The 15,225-nt window shown below is 40.9% G+C and overlaps 1 protein-coding gene across 1 annotated transcript; it reads right to left on the reverse strand.

Moving 5' to 3' along the window:
* Positions 1–13,700: 13,700 nt before the first annotated feature.
* Positions 13,701–14,657, reverse strand: LOC141641260 (uncharacterized). The gene has a single exon (XM_074449930.1). It carries the CDS (start codon positions 14,655–14,657, stop codon positions 13,701–13,703), a length of 957 nt encoding a protein of 318 aa, XP_074306031.1.
* Positions 14,658–15,225: the final 568 nt, after the last annotated feature.

Raw genomic sequence — 15,225 nt, forward strand, 5'->3', positions numbered from 1 at the left:
GTTGTACTAATGCAGCCTCAGAAGAAATGGTGAGTAAGTTGGGTTTGGCTACAACACCTCATCCCAAGCCCTATGCACCACATTGGCTTGATGACGGGAATAAGGTGAAAGTAACCAAGAAATTAGAAGTGGCTTTAACTATGGGGTCCTATGGCGACAAGATTTTGTGTGATGTCGTGCCGATGGATGCGTGTCATATACTCTTGGGACGTCCTTTGCAATTCGATTGCAATGTAACCCACCGTGGTCGTATTAATGAGTATGAGTTGGTCGACAAAGGCAAAAAGCTTGTCCTAAAACCAATGGCTCCTAGTGTTGTCCGTTCCATGAGCACCATGTGAGGAAAGGCTGCTAACATGTCTATGTTTGCTAGTGAGCAAGAGGTTGGTGAAGTCATTAAAGAGGGTGGTTGTGTTTATTTGATGGTGGTCAACAAAGTGTTGAAAGTTGGAGTCAAGAATGATCAATTGTCATCGCTCCTAAAGGAATTCGGAGATGTTTTCCCCGAATAACTACCACCGGGTTTACCCCATATTCGTGGAATTGAGCATCAAATCGATCTCATTCCCGGAGCTTCATTGCCTAACAAAGCAGCCTATCAATGCAATCCAATGGAGACGAAGGAATTACAACGTCAAATAGAGGAATTGAAAGACCGAGGCTATGTCCGTGAAAGCCTAAGTCCATGCTCCGTTCCTACTCTTCTTGTCCCAAAAAATGATGGGACTTGGCGAATGTGTATTGATAGTCGAGCCGTGAACAACATAACTATCAAGTACCGATTTCCTATTCCAAGACTTGACGACATGCTTGACGAGTTACATGGTTCCGAGATCTTCTCTAAGATCGACTTGAGAAGTGGTTATCACCAAATAAGAATGAGAGAAGGGGACGAGTGGAAAACGGCGTTCAAGACTAAACATGGGTTATACGAATGGACTGTCATGCCATTCGGATTAACTAACGCTCCAAGTACTTTTATGCGACTCATGAAAGAGATACGCAAACCTTTCTTGAGCAGATTTGTGGTCGTCTATTTGGATGACATTTTGGTGTACAGTCGAAATGAGGAGGAGCATTTAAAACACCTTCGAGAGGTGTTCGACACACTCTGAGGACAGAAACTCTATGGTAAGAAGGAGAAGTGTTCATTCTTGGTCGAGAGTGTCATCTTTCTCGGCTATGTGGTCTCTAAAGATGGGGTTTCCGTTGATCAAGCCAAGATCGAGGCAATCAAGTCGTGCCCTACTCCTAAGTCCGTCACAGAAGTCCAATCATTTCATGGGCTTGCTTCCTTTTACCGAAGATTCATTCGGGATTTCAACACTATCACAAGTCCTATAACCGAATGTATGAAGAAAGGAGCATTTGTGTGGACCGAGGCCGCTCAAAAGGCTTTCGAGAAAATTATCCAAAAGCTTTGTGAGGCACCGTTATTAGCACTCCCGGATTTCACACAACCTTTTGAGGTAGAGTGCGATGCAAGCGGTGTTAGAATTGGAGCCGTATTGGTGCAAGGAAAATGACCCATCGCATATTTTTTGGAGAAGCTGAATAGGGCTAGACTCAATTACTGCACTTACGATAAAGAATTCTACACAATCGTGAGGGCTCTTAATCATTGGAGCCACTAGCTTCGCCCGAATCACTTCATATTACATTCAGATCATGAATCGTTGAAGTACATTAATGGGCAGCAGAATTTGAATCCGAGACATGCCAAATGGGTGGAGTTTCTACAATCCTTTAACTTCTCTTCTAAGTATAAGGATGGAAAAAGCAATGTGGTGGCCGATGCTCTTTCCCGACGCTATTCTCTATTGAATGTGCTCGACGTTCGCCTACTTGGATTCGAGACCTTGAAGAACTATTATGACAATGATCCCGATTTTGGGGAATTGTTCGATAAATGCAAATCTGGAGCACAAGGCGAGTTTGACATTCAAGATGACTTTCTTTTCAAAGGAAATAGGCCTTGTGTGCCTAAGCATCAAGTTCGGGAATTGTTAATCCGAGAAGCTCATGGAGGAGGACTTGGTGGACATTTCGGTGTCAATAAAACATTGGAGATTCTAAAGGAACATTTCCATTGGCCTCGAATGCAAGGAGATGTGCAAAATGTAGTCCGGAAATGTGTCACTTGTCACGTTGCAAAGAGTGCCTTCAAACCCGGAGAGTACGTGTCATTACCTATTCCTAGCCGGCCATGGGAGGACGTGTCTATGGATTTTATTGTTGCTTTACCTCGTACTCAAAGAGGTAAGGACGCAATCATGGTCGTGGTGGATCGATTTTCCAAAATAGCTCATTTCGTAGCATGTCACAAGACGGATGACGCTAGCAATGTGCCTAATTTGTACTTTTGAGAGATGCTCCGTCTTCATGGGATTCCAAGAACAAGTCTCTGATCGTGACTCCAAGTTCCTAAGCTATTTTTGGAATACCTTATGGAAGAAAGTGGGCACCAAGCTATTGTTTAGTACGTCCCACCATCCTCAAACCGATGGACAAACGGAGGTGACGAATCGAACTCTTGGAACGTTGTTGCGTGGTCTCGTGAGCAAGACTCAAAAGGATTGGGATTTAAAACTCGCTCATGCCGAGTTCGCTTACAATCGATCTCCAACATACGCAACAAAGCACTCCCCATTTGAAATCGTGTATGGCGTGAATCCCTACCTACCACTTGATCTCATTCCTTTACCGGAAGGCGAGTTAGTACATAAGAATACGGAGGCAAAATTAAAGGCAATGATCAAGCTACACGAGCAAGTTCGAACCAGAATTGAGGCCATAAATGAAGTATACAAGCGAAAGGCTAACAAGAATCGCCAACTTAGGGTCTTCAACGAAGGGGATTTGGTTTGGGTGCACTTGCGAAAGGAGCGATTTTTGAGCAAGAGAAAGAACAAGTTAATGCCACGTGCAGAAGGTCCTTACAAGGGGATCTCAAGGATAGGTGACAATGCATACAAGATTGAACTCCCTGGAGATTCCAATGTTCATGCCACCTTCAACGTCGGTGATCTCTCTCTTTATATCAACGATAATGGAATTGAGGAATTGAGGACAATTCCTTTTCAAGGGGGAGGATATGATACAGATATCGACACTCTAAATGATGTGGTACTTGAATTGGGAGGTCCTATGGACCGTGAGATTGGCTCGAAATAAAACAGCCCAATTTTAACCAATCAAGCGTGGTTTGGATCCAACAAAGGTCAAGAAGTTTGCATGATCACAAGTCAAGGGCCCAATTGAGACAAATCAGGCCCAAGGCTGTGGAAGATGCCGTGAGATGGTTCAATGAACCATCTAAATTCATGCACCTAGTTTTCTAAGAGTCTTTCCTAGTTTTCTACAAAAGTCTTACCTAGTTTTTCTCTTAGTCGAAACTAGGATTCATGCATCTTAGAATTAATGCACCTTAGTCAAATGTAGTCTTGGAGGCCAATGCATTTCGGCTTATATAAGGACCAAGACTCTCTCATTTGTAATCATCCAAGTTTGAGAAAATATTCACTTTGTGTGAGACACTCGCTGTTGCGAACCCCTTTGTTTTATCTCGACGCGTTTTCGAGTAAACCCGGATTAATCTCAATAGGTCTTGAGGATTAATCACCAATGTTCGATCTATAGGTTTAGATCGATCAAATATCCTTTTCTTTTCAGTTTATCTCGCTACAACTACACGAATTGATTGGGTTGCACCTAGTGCATTCGGGTCCTTCGTTTATTTGCTAGCTCAAGTTAAGACTTCCGCTTGCGATACGTATCATTTTGTATCATCGGATACGATTTGAATACAGGAGTCAAGGGCACTCGGGGATCTTCTCAAAGTGACAAAGAAAATGATGATGTAATAACCCAGATATTTCTATATTAATATTCTTAGTTTAATAGTTTTTTCTTAATATTTTTTTTTAAAGGTTGATTTAAACAAAATACATATTTTAATTTTGGGTTGGGTATATTCTAAAACCCTCTACTTTTACGGGCCTTCTATTAGCTTAGCACTATATATATTTATTATATGATCTTTAAACCTAATCTTCCGTTCCCTAGTTAATTGCTAACTTGTTATGCCTTTCAATCCTTGTCTGCCCTCTTTCCTCAAGATAATAATTACAATCATCATCAAATTCCAAACAAACAAAATAATAATTTGTTAACTACTTCTACATACTCAGCTACTCGTTTTACTTGTCCTTGTCCATGTATCGCTTCCGCCATCTATTTGTCCTATTCATCTTCTCTGATTTCTTATGTACAAGGTAACACAATTTTACCGATCCTAATAATATATTATTATCGTTTGGGGTTATATGTATGTATGCATTTATTTGTCATTGGATGATAATAGTGATTAATTGTGTGGTGCAATATTATGTATACTAGTAATTCTATGTTTTCCTACTCTTAATTATATTGTTTGTGAGATGGGTTGGATTATTAAGGGTGTAAAATTTAGGTAAGTGAAAGATATGAGATTGTATAGTGGTACTAAATTTAGGTCTGTCAGAATAAGGCGTGATTGGCATTGTCACTTACAAGCGAGAAAGCGAGAAATTGGTTCATTATGAATGGTTATAATAAGAGATCAAGCGTGCGAATGATGAGTTTCATGGTTAGCTCTTAAGTGAATTTGTCAAATACAAAGTTTGTGCTACGTCGATAATGTTAATGATTTGGCTTGTTGTTAAGTTTGAAGTGAATTATTTTGTGATTATGGCTGTAAACCAGTATCGTGTTCAAATTGTTGCCTTCTTTAACCTGGGCTAGTTACTCTAAGTGTTGAACAGTTCCTTTAATGGAATATTTGACAATACCGATATTGAAATTGAGATGGAAATTGGTTACTGGTATTGAGTTATGGGGCCCATGTGCCGAGTTATGTTTACGGTCCGGAGTGACCATGGTAATGAGTTATATTATTATGAGTTTGAAATCGATATTGAGATGGAAATATTGTTTCGCGGTCTTACCGCCAGTTCACTTACCCCTTGTCCTTGGCTTAGGTTCGGTGATGAAAATACGATACTTGGTTATATTATGAGACGGAGTAATGAGTGAGACGGAGTAATGAGTGAGATGGAGTAATGAGTTTAGATTGAGCTAATTATTGGGATGAGGTTGTTTATTATATTGTGGAGTAGCTTTGAGCTTGAGATTAGTTTATGGGGGTGTGTTTTTATTATTCTCTGTGTTTATATTTCTTTTTATATGTGCTTGTTTTCACGCCATGACCAAAAACTATTATGCTTATATTGAGGTATTATCTGTTACCCAGCTTTCCGGCTGACGTGTTTTCTCCCTTCTGGGCTACTCGTCATGGGGGTAGTTCCTTTCTGTCTTCTAATTTTGCTTTCAGGTCTTCCGCCGCTGTTCAAAAAGGATTTGATTTAAAGTGAAGATTTTATTTAAAGTTTTGTAAAAGTTTAAGTTACTTTTGTATATTTTATTTTAAGAGACCTTTTTTTAATAAAAACTTTGTATATTAATTATAATATCTCTGTATTTCGGCGCGTTTTAATTTAGCCGAAAATCAGGGGTGTTACAGATGAAGAGGAGGTATTATATCCAACTAAGTAACTTTTTATTAGAAGATTGTTTTTAAAAAATTAGTTTGATGTTTTTAGTAGTATGTGCTTTAAAAAATTAGTTTGATATTCTGAGTAGCATGTGTTCGACTACTATTGTTGTTCACTCTCACACCACCAAGACCAGGTGCGTTGTCTACAGAATTATATTTTCTCAATTCGTTTTCTCCATCAATTTTCTTAGTCTTTGCCAACACTATTTTTTCAAGCTGGAGTATTGATAATGATAATACGAGGTCGCTAAATACTACAATTAACTATCAAATTAACAATTTATAAAGCCAAACTATACTCTAGATTACTCTAATGGATAAAGCAATATAGTGCAAGTAAGGGTCGATCCCAAGAGAAGGACTTTTAAACTAAAAACTTGAATTGTAAACTATTGAATGCTAAGCAAGACTCTACTACTAATTAAGACTCTATTGACAAGCTTATAAACACACAATGCTTATTAACAATGATAAACAATAGATGAACATAGACCAAAAAGGGGGGTTGAGTTGATTGGTAACATGAATGTAAGGTAAAGTGGCAATCTTTTCTAGCAAAGCAATATAACAAACACTTGGTGAGGAAGAAAATTCAATATTAAAGAGAACTTGGTGTAACTTCCTCTTAGTAATCAACAATTAGTAAAGCTTGACCCTTTTTACTCTCTCAAAATTATCTACCCAATACTACCATCTCAAGATGTTGATACATGCAAATTAAACCATCTACATATACCCTTCAAACTTAGGTAACAAGTCATTAAACCATGAAAGGAGACTAAGAATGAGCATTAAGAGTTTAACCAAAAGATGGAGGTAGGATCAATTCCTCATAAGATTAAACCATACAAATGAGAAAAAGACATACACTTTCCTATTTGTCATATGAATCCTTTAAACCAAATCAACATACAACAAACTTACTTCAAACAATCCTAGATAGATTAAACCATTTCTCTAGAATTTGCACTAGTTGAACAACAATAAGCATGGACGTCCAACCCAAATATAAACATCATTCAACATAAGGAATTAAGCACAAGGAAAGGATATTAGATAAATTAAGAGAGATTAGAGGGTCTTACAATACCAAAGTTAGAAACTTTGAATGAAATTAAACCAAGTAAAGAAAGCTTAGCTTTCCATAGTTTGCTTACAACCCATAAAATGAAGAAAGATTAACATTCAATGTCAAAAGATTACAACTTTCTTCCTAAATAACCAAGTTTTCTTCTCATACAAGTTTTTGAGATTATTGCTAAATTAGATGATAATCTAGGTCTTCAAAACATGAGGTATATATAGAGGTGCACTCCCATGTAGGTTAAGTTGTCTCAAGTAAGCAAAAAACACGGACTGTTAAGTTATGCCCGTGCTTAAAGTAGAAATGCGCAGGATCCTGGGGTTGGCGCAGGCTGCGCTTTGCACTGGACTCCGTTACCAAAATCCGACTATTTTCTTGGTCCTTATTGCTTCAAAGGTCCTTCTTGCCTCCCCTTGACTTGTGATATAGCTTAGACATGATGTTTTTCACTTTGTCAATCCCGAGCAAGTCCAAATACACCACGATCATAGCCCCGGTAATAGAGAATCACTTATTATCATAAACATACTTAAAGACCCTTATTAAACACATGAGTGGTGCTAAGAACACTCACTTGACTCGACTCTTTATGGCACTATTAAAAACCCCCACACTTAGACTTTTGCTCGTCCCGAGCAAAACCTGAAACAAGCAGTTGCACAAGTCCATAGGTTAGTGTAGGTGTAAATGACCACTCTTCCATCACTACGACCTTCTTATGTCTCCCTCTTAGACAATCCACCGATTAAAAGAAAATCTAGACTCAAATTTTGACACACACTCTTCTCTCACACCTCCTCCTTTTATCACCCTCTTACAAGACACGACACACAACTCCATCTCCGACTCATCACGCACATCCTCCCTTCTTATATCACCAAAGTAGTAGTAATGGCCACTTTTGCCTTATCCCAAGGTAATAGCAAAGTGACCCATCAAAATCCTCCTATAAATCACACTCATCATCACCACTTATGACACTACCTTATCACTCCATACAATGAAAATTGTGCTACTTGGTTAGCCAAACTCCTTCAAACAGCAACAACTCAAGTAGCCAAATCAAAAATCAAGCAACTTGAAATCAATTTTTGTGATCAAAAATAAATTAAGTCCTATAGCTAGCCTCCTTCCATGACCCTCCTTATCGCTCCCTTCTTATCCCTCCATTTTTTTGGTGTTTTTTCAAATTTTTCAGTTTTTTTTTTTTAATCCCTCGTTTTGCCTAAGGTCCCTTTCGGGTTTTCACCTTAGCTTTTTCCTCACCTCTTATTGGTGGCTCGCACTCGATTCTTCATTTTGCCCGGAATGCCCTTTCGGGTTTCCGTCCTCGGCCACCTTTTCCAATCTTGCCTTAAGTGCCCACTTTAATGGGTTTTCACCTAGCCGAGATTTTTTTTTCATCAAAAAGGAAATATGTACATAATTTACAATCATCTCACTCCACCACACTTGGATCACACATTGTCCTAAATGTGGAGGAGTACCATCACCTTCTCATGATTAGTTGTTGAAGGGACCCGAGCCTTCACCTTGCTTATATGTCCCTTGATTTCTTCTCCTCCTCCCTCTTGCTTCTCTCACTCTTTTTGCCCTCTCATAGGCTTCATCAACTTGTGCCTCATTAATTGTTGGTTGGTAGTGGGGTTTATTGTGATGGAGGCTCATGCCAAAGAGGCCGCGGATGAGACCGAAGGAGTCTTCTTGAGCTTGGGCATCATGGTAAGAGTCTTCAATGTATTGGTGGTGCCTTTCATTTTGCACCCCAAATTGATGGCTCATTTGCTCCCTCCACTCATTTTGAGCCTTCCACATAGCTTGATTATCCACCATTTGCTTGGCTTGTTGTTGTTGCCAAGTGAAGGATTCCTCTTGTCGTTTGTCTATCCCCTCAAGCATCCTCATTTGAGCCCGCTCGGCCTCCGCACTCAACTTTTGGTGCTCCATGCTAGCCACCCTCCATTGATCTAGACTCTCAAGCCTTGGCGCTTGTTGGTGTTCCCAAGCATAAGAGCTATCAACTCTTCCACTTATGACCTCCAAAGTCCCCCGGGTCTCATTGAAGTAGTCAAACATTTGCTGTTCCCAAGGAGCGATTGGAGTGTTAGAACTTCCCCCCGCCTCATACATTGGGGTATCTTGGATAGGCGGGTCACTCTCAATCCTTTCAATCTCCCTTTCTTCTTCACTTTCAACATTGACAACCGAGGGTGTAACCACCCTTCTTCTTTGTGCCCTTGGCTCTTGTTGTTGTTGTTGTGTATCGGCCGGGAAAAAGAAATGAATGGCATGGGAGCCACTAGGAATCGAGCCATTCCGAGGTAGAGTCATATATGGAATTTTCCCCACTCCCAACCAATGACATCTAAAATTGATAGCATCAAAGACCTTGATCATGTGGGTTTCTTCTAATCCTTGAATGTTGTAGAAATAATTTCCCCAAACGGGGTTTTGATCATCCGGGGCTTCCCCCACATACTTCTCCACAAAGAGGGTGATTAAGCCCCCACCATTTATAGCACCTCATTTCCTCTTCCTGTGCTTCAAACATAAGTTTACAAAAAGTCTTGCCCAATCCGGCACACCTTCCCCCTCCGGGAGCATAGTCCAAATGCACTCCCTTACCGAGTCACTAACTTTTGTTGGCTCTCCCATAGAGAAGAACCAACAAGCTAAACTTCTTGTCAATATTCGGATCACGGGGTTGGTAATGGCGGAGAGTTTATCATTGTGGTCTTGGGTTTGTCTCCCCGTGAGGTTACACCAAACTTTATTAAGCTTTCCTTTGGGTGCGTTAACCAGGGATGGTCTTTTAGTGATTTGCAAAACCTCCCGGACTTCATCAAATGTGATTGAGTGCCAGACTTTGTGAAGTCAAAAATTCACTCTCTCATTTACTCCCTCCCCCGTTTTTGAGATTGTGGAGAGGAATTCAAAAGTAAAGGATCGGAATGTATCATCAAAGATGTCCATGTACCTCTCTAACCCCACTCGACTCAAAAGTTGGAATGCGAGTTCCTCTAGGCCTAGTTTTTGAAGGGTGTCACGGTGAAGGAATTTTGTAATGGGTAAAGGGTTGTTTTTTTCAAGCTTTTTGAAAATTTTCTTTTTTTCAGAATTCAACCCCTCATCCCCATTAAACACTTTGGGAGCACTTGCTTCCCCTTGTTGAACGGCCTTCCTCTTTCTGAAAACCATTGTACCTAGCAAGAAGGAGTAATAACACTACCAACAAAGCACTCAAAACTGTTTTTCTCTCTTTGAGGCAATTCAACAAACACCTTCTATGCACTAATTCAAGAAGGTGGAAGTGAATGATGTTTGTTGAATACCCTTTCCCTTACTCAGAAAACAAGTTTGTCCCAGCAATTATACACTACAATCAACAATCACAATCCAAAATTTCAACTAACAAGTATCTAATCTCGGATTTGATGGTGGGATTTGGCAGGAGATGAAGTTTGGTAGAGATTGTGAATGAGAGAAAGGTAAGGTAATCGTGTAAAAGGCTAACTTTAGATCACATGGCAGCTCATTGCGCAGGCTGCGTAATTTTTGCTTAGGCTGCGCTTTTGACTGGAGTGCGGTTCAAATTATCAAGTTTCAACTTCTTCCCTTGTTGAAATATTTAGCCTTCTTTTGTGCCTTTCTCTCATTTGACTCGTGTAGTTGATGTCCCGAGTCATTTTGACCCCCATTACGACTTTGGCACGCTTCCCAAGAATCTCCATCTGACTCCCTTCACACTTCAACAAACCATCAAAAGGTTCCAATTTGATGCTTTTAAACATACGAAAGTAATAAATAAACAAGAAAGCGGTAAATTCTATACTAAGGATAGTGTATTTACAAAGGTTGCCATATGTTTAACGTCGATGGCTCGACTTAGTGCTTCATTTGTTCATGTTTGATAAATTGAGTCTTCCAAAGTGACTTCTTCCACCATTTTTGGTTCCATTCCTTCATGATATTCCTTGAGACATTGCCCATTCACTTTAATCATCCTTCCCGTGCTTGGGTTTTCAACTTCCACCGCTCCATGAGCATGGACCTTCCTTACAATGTACTGTCTAAGCCATCTTGGCCTTAGCTTTCCGGAGAACAACTTGAGCCTATTTTGGAAGACAAGAACTTTGCTACCCTCCTTGAACTCCCTCCAAATTATCATCCGGTCTTGCCATACTCTTGCTTTCTCTTTGTATATGGCAGCATTATCGTAGGAGTCAAGACGAATTTCTTCAATTTCTTAAAGTTGAAGCTTCCTATAGAGGCCCGCATCATCTATGCTTTGATTGAAAGATTTGATGGCCCAATAGGCTTTATGCTCCACTTATAAAGGAAGGTGGCATGCTTTACCATAGATGAGGCGGTACGGGGACATACCAATCGGGGTCTTATAGGCGGTGCGATACGCCCAAAGAGCGTCATTCAACCTTTGACTCCAATCTTTTCTATCGGGGTTCACTGTTTTTTCTAAGATACCCTTGATCTCCCGATTAGACATCTCCGCTTGCCCTTTTGTTTGAGGGTGGTAAGCGGTGGAGACTTTATGCACGACCCCGTACTTCTTGAGCAACCCCTCCATAATCCGGTTGCAAAAGTGGGTGCCTCGGTCACTTATCAACGTCCTTGGATAATCAAACCTAGAGAAAATGTGGGTTTGAACAAAACTTGAAACCGTTCTTGCATCATCATTCCTAGTTGGTATGGCCTCAACCCATTTTGAAACATAGTCTACCGCCAATAGAATGTAGAGATAGCCATCCGATTTGGGGAATGGCCCTATAAAGTCTATTCCCCACACATCAAAGACCTCCAAGTAGAGCATAGGTTGTTGAGGCATCTCATTCCTCCTTGATATATTTCCAACCCGTTGGCACTTGTCACAAGTCTTTGTGAATACGTGGGCATCTTTAAAGGTGTTTGGCCAATAGAACTCGCTTTCAAGAATTTTTCGGGCCGTCCTTTGGGGGCCAAAGTGACCCCCGCAAGCATATTCATAGCAATGTTTGAGGATAGACGATATCTCTACATCCGGCACACATCTTCGGATAACTTGGTCTTGACACATCTTCCATAGATAAGGATCATCCCATATGTAAAATCGAGCATCGGCTTTGATTTTGCTTCTTTGGCTTGATGACAAAGAAGTAGAAAACTTCTTTGTCACTATGTAATTTACCAAGTTGGCATACCATGGCTCCGTTATCCTCAAAGCATAAAGATATTAATGAGGCAAACTCCCATCAACGACCCCCATTCTTTGCATTTGTTGATCATTAAGTTGTAGTCGACTAAGTGGTCGGCCACAACATTTGCCAATCCCTTTTTCTCTCTTATTTCAATGTCAAATTCACTTAATAGGAGCACCCACCTCATAAGCCTCGGTTTGGTGTCTTTTTTGCTCACAAGTTGAGTGATGGCCTTGTGTCGGTATAAACAATCACTTTGACTCCTAATAAGTAAGACCGAAATTTCTCAAGAGCATATAATACCGCCAAGAATTCCTTCTCGGTTGTAGTATAATTCCTTTGTGCATCGTTGAGAAGGGCGGAAGCATATTGGATCACATAAGAAGCTTTGTCCTCCTTTTGTCCCAACACGGCTCCAATGGCAAAATCGCTTGCATCCGTCATGATCTCAAATGGTTGATCCCATTTGGGTGCTTGGATGATTGGGGCCGATATAAGTCTCTCCTTCAACAAGTTAAATGCTTCCCTACAATCATTATCAAACACAAACTCCACATCCTTGTGCAAAAGTTTGCACAAGGGGTCAGCGATTTTGGAGAAATCCTTAATAAACCTTCGATAGAAACCCGCGTGTCCCAAGAACGACCTCACGTCTCGAGTATTAGATGGATACGGCAAGGTCTTAATCACAACCACCTTTGACGTATCCACCTCAATCCCTCTTTTCGACATTATATGCCCTAACACGATGCCACTACTCACCATTAAGTGACACTTTTCAGAATTGAGTATGAGGTGAGAGTCTATACACTGTGTTAGGACCATAGCGAGGTGGTCTAGACACGAGTCAAAGGAGTCTCCATGGATGGTGAAGTCATCCATGAAGACTTCCAAAATACGCTCCACATAGTCCAAAAAAATGCTCATCATGCAACGTTGGAAAGTGTCGGGAGCATTGCACAATCCAAAGGGCATGCGGCGGTAAGCATAAGTACTAAATGGGCAAGTAAAAGTTGTTTTGGATTGGTCCTCCGGGTGAATGGGGATTTGAAAATACCCGGAGTACCCATCCAAAAAATAATAGTACTCTTTTCCACCCAACCTCTCTAGCATTTGATCTAGAAAGGGTAGGGGAAAATGGTCCTTCAAAGTGACTTGGTTTAGGTGGCGATAATCAATACATACCCTCCATCCCGTTTGTAAACGGGTGGGGATCAATGCCCCTTGGGTGTTTTTTGATTACCGTCACCCCTCCTTTCTTTGGCACAACTTGAGTAGGACTTACCTATTGGAAATCACTAATGGGGTAGATGATTCCCATTTGAAAAAGCTAGATGACTTCCTCTTTCACCACCTCCATCATGGGTGGATTGAGTCTTCTTTGCGGTTGTCTCACGGGCTTAGCCTCTTTCTCCAACCGAATCTGTGCATGCAAGTACTTGGACTTATCCCCTTGATATCGGCTGTGCTCCACCCAAAAGCTTCCATATGCTCTTTCAACATGGTCACTAACCTATCCTCTTGTTCATTTTTGAGTTGGTTTGAGATAATTAATGGAAGAGTGTTGTTTTCTCCCGCGAAAATATATTTAAGGTGATTTCGGAGAGGTTTTGGTTCATGTTTTGGTGGTTTTATGGTGGAGGGTAAGGGTCTCTCTAGGTTGGCTTCAAGAGGAAGAAAGGGGCCTTGTTGAGTAAAGGAATTGAGCAAGGCTAGTTGGGTGGGAGGCCAGTCAATTGCACAGGCTGCGCCCAGCTGCGCAGGCTGCACTTTCTGCTGGAGTCGGCTGCTCATTTTTGCCATTCTCAACTTCCATTTCCCCAACGAGGGGCTATTCTTTCTCCAAGTATTCGGAGTACTTCTGCACATCATGAGACAACACTACACGCAAACCTTCTTGCTCCAAATAGTTAGCGAGGGCAACCTCAAGGGGGTCCCTTTGACATAAATTATACACTTGGGAGACAATTGGTTCAATGATGTTCAAGAAATAGCATGAATGTGAATCGCTAGATTGTCTCATAGCATCATAGATGTTGTATGTGAGTTTCTTTCCGTCAAATTCCATAGTGAGGTTCCCATTAGACACATCAATCTTTGTTTTAGAGGTTTTCATGAAAGGCCTCCCCAAAAGGATCGGAGTGGCCCTCGAGTCAGCTTCCATATCAAGAACATAGAAGCCGGCCGGTAAAGTTAAGTGGTCTACCTCTACCAACACATCCTCCACCATACCCTTTGGATAAATATTTGAGCGATCCGCAAGTTGGATCACTACGTCGGTTTTGTTCAAAGGTGAAAGTCCTAAGGTCTCATAAAGTGTGTAGGGCATGACGTTAATTGATGCACCTAGATCTAACATAGCATGAGTGAAACTTTCCTTCCCAATTGAGCATGGTATAGTGAACATCTCCGGATCGCCACACTTTTTGGGAAGGGATCTTTTAAAAATAGCGGAGACATGTTCACTTACCCTTACTTTGTGGGTTCCCTTTTTTGTGTTTCTCCTAGGCGTACAAAGTTCCTTGAGAAACTTTGCATACCTCGGGACACCTTTTAAAAGATTGAGTAGGGGAATGTTTACTTCACACTTCTTAAAGGTTTCATAGAGATCTTCGTCTCTTTCAAACCTTTTGGAGTGTGTGAGGGCGTGAGGAAAAGGTACCTCCACGTCATGGTCTTTCACTATCTCCTCAACAAGATCATTGGTGTTGTTGTTTGCTTTCCCTCCTTTGTCCTTGCTCAAAGGAGTCTTCAAATCTTCTCCACTATCCTTGGATAGTGAATCCATTGCTTTGGTTACCACAATCTCTTTTTCCTCTTATACCTCAATGTCAATGATCCTCTCATTTGACTTTGCTTTTCTCTTCTTCTTTGGGGGAGATGTTAAGGTTCTCCCCTTCCTCAAGGTTATGGCACTAGCATTCGCTTTTGGAGGGAATGTTGAAGATGGAATTGAATTGGAGTTCTTTTAATTGTTCTTGGCCATCTCTTGTGCAATTTGGCCAAGTTGGATCTCAAGGTTCTTCACCCTTGCATCACTTGAGAGTTTATCCACATCCATTTTGTCAAACCTCTTGGTTGTCTTGGCTTTCCCTTTCATAAGAATCTTAAACATCTCCTTGGTGGATAAATCGTCATCTTCTTGAGAGGAAGAACTCCCTCCTTGAAAATTCTTGTGGTTGCCTTGGTGACCTTGGTTACCTTGATTCCCAAATTGGAAAGAACCTCCTTTTCCTTGTTGAAAGTTTTGGTTTCTTTGGTAATTTGGGTTGGAACCTTGCGAATTTTGGTTCCTCAAATGGTTGAATTTCCAATTTTGGAAACTCTTTGAGGTATCCCCTCCCCAACTAAAGTTT

Source organism: Silene latifolia, chromosome 2 (assembly GCF_048544455.1).
Source record: "Silene latifolia isolate original U9 population chromosome 2, ASM4854445v1, whole genome shotgun sequence".
NCBI classification, from domain to species: domain Eukaryota; kingdom Viridiplantae; phylum Streptophyta; class Magnoliopsida; order Caryophyllales; family Caryophyllaceae; genus Silene; species Silene latifolia.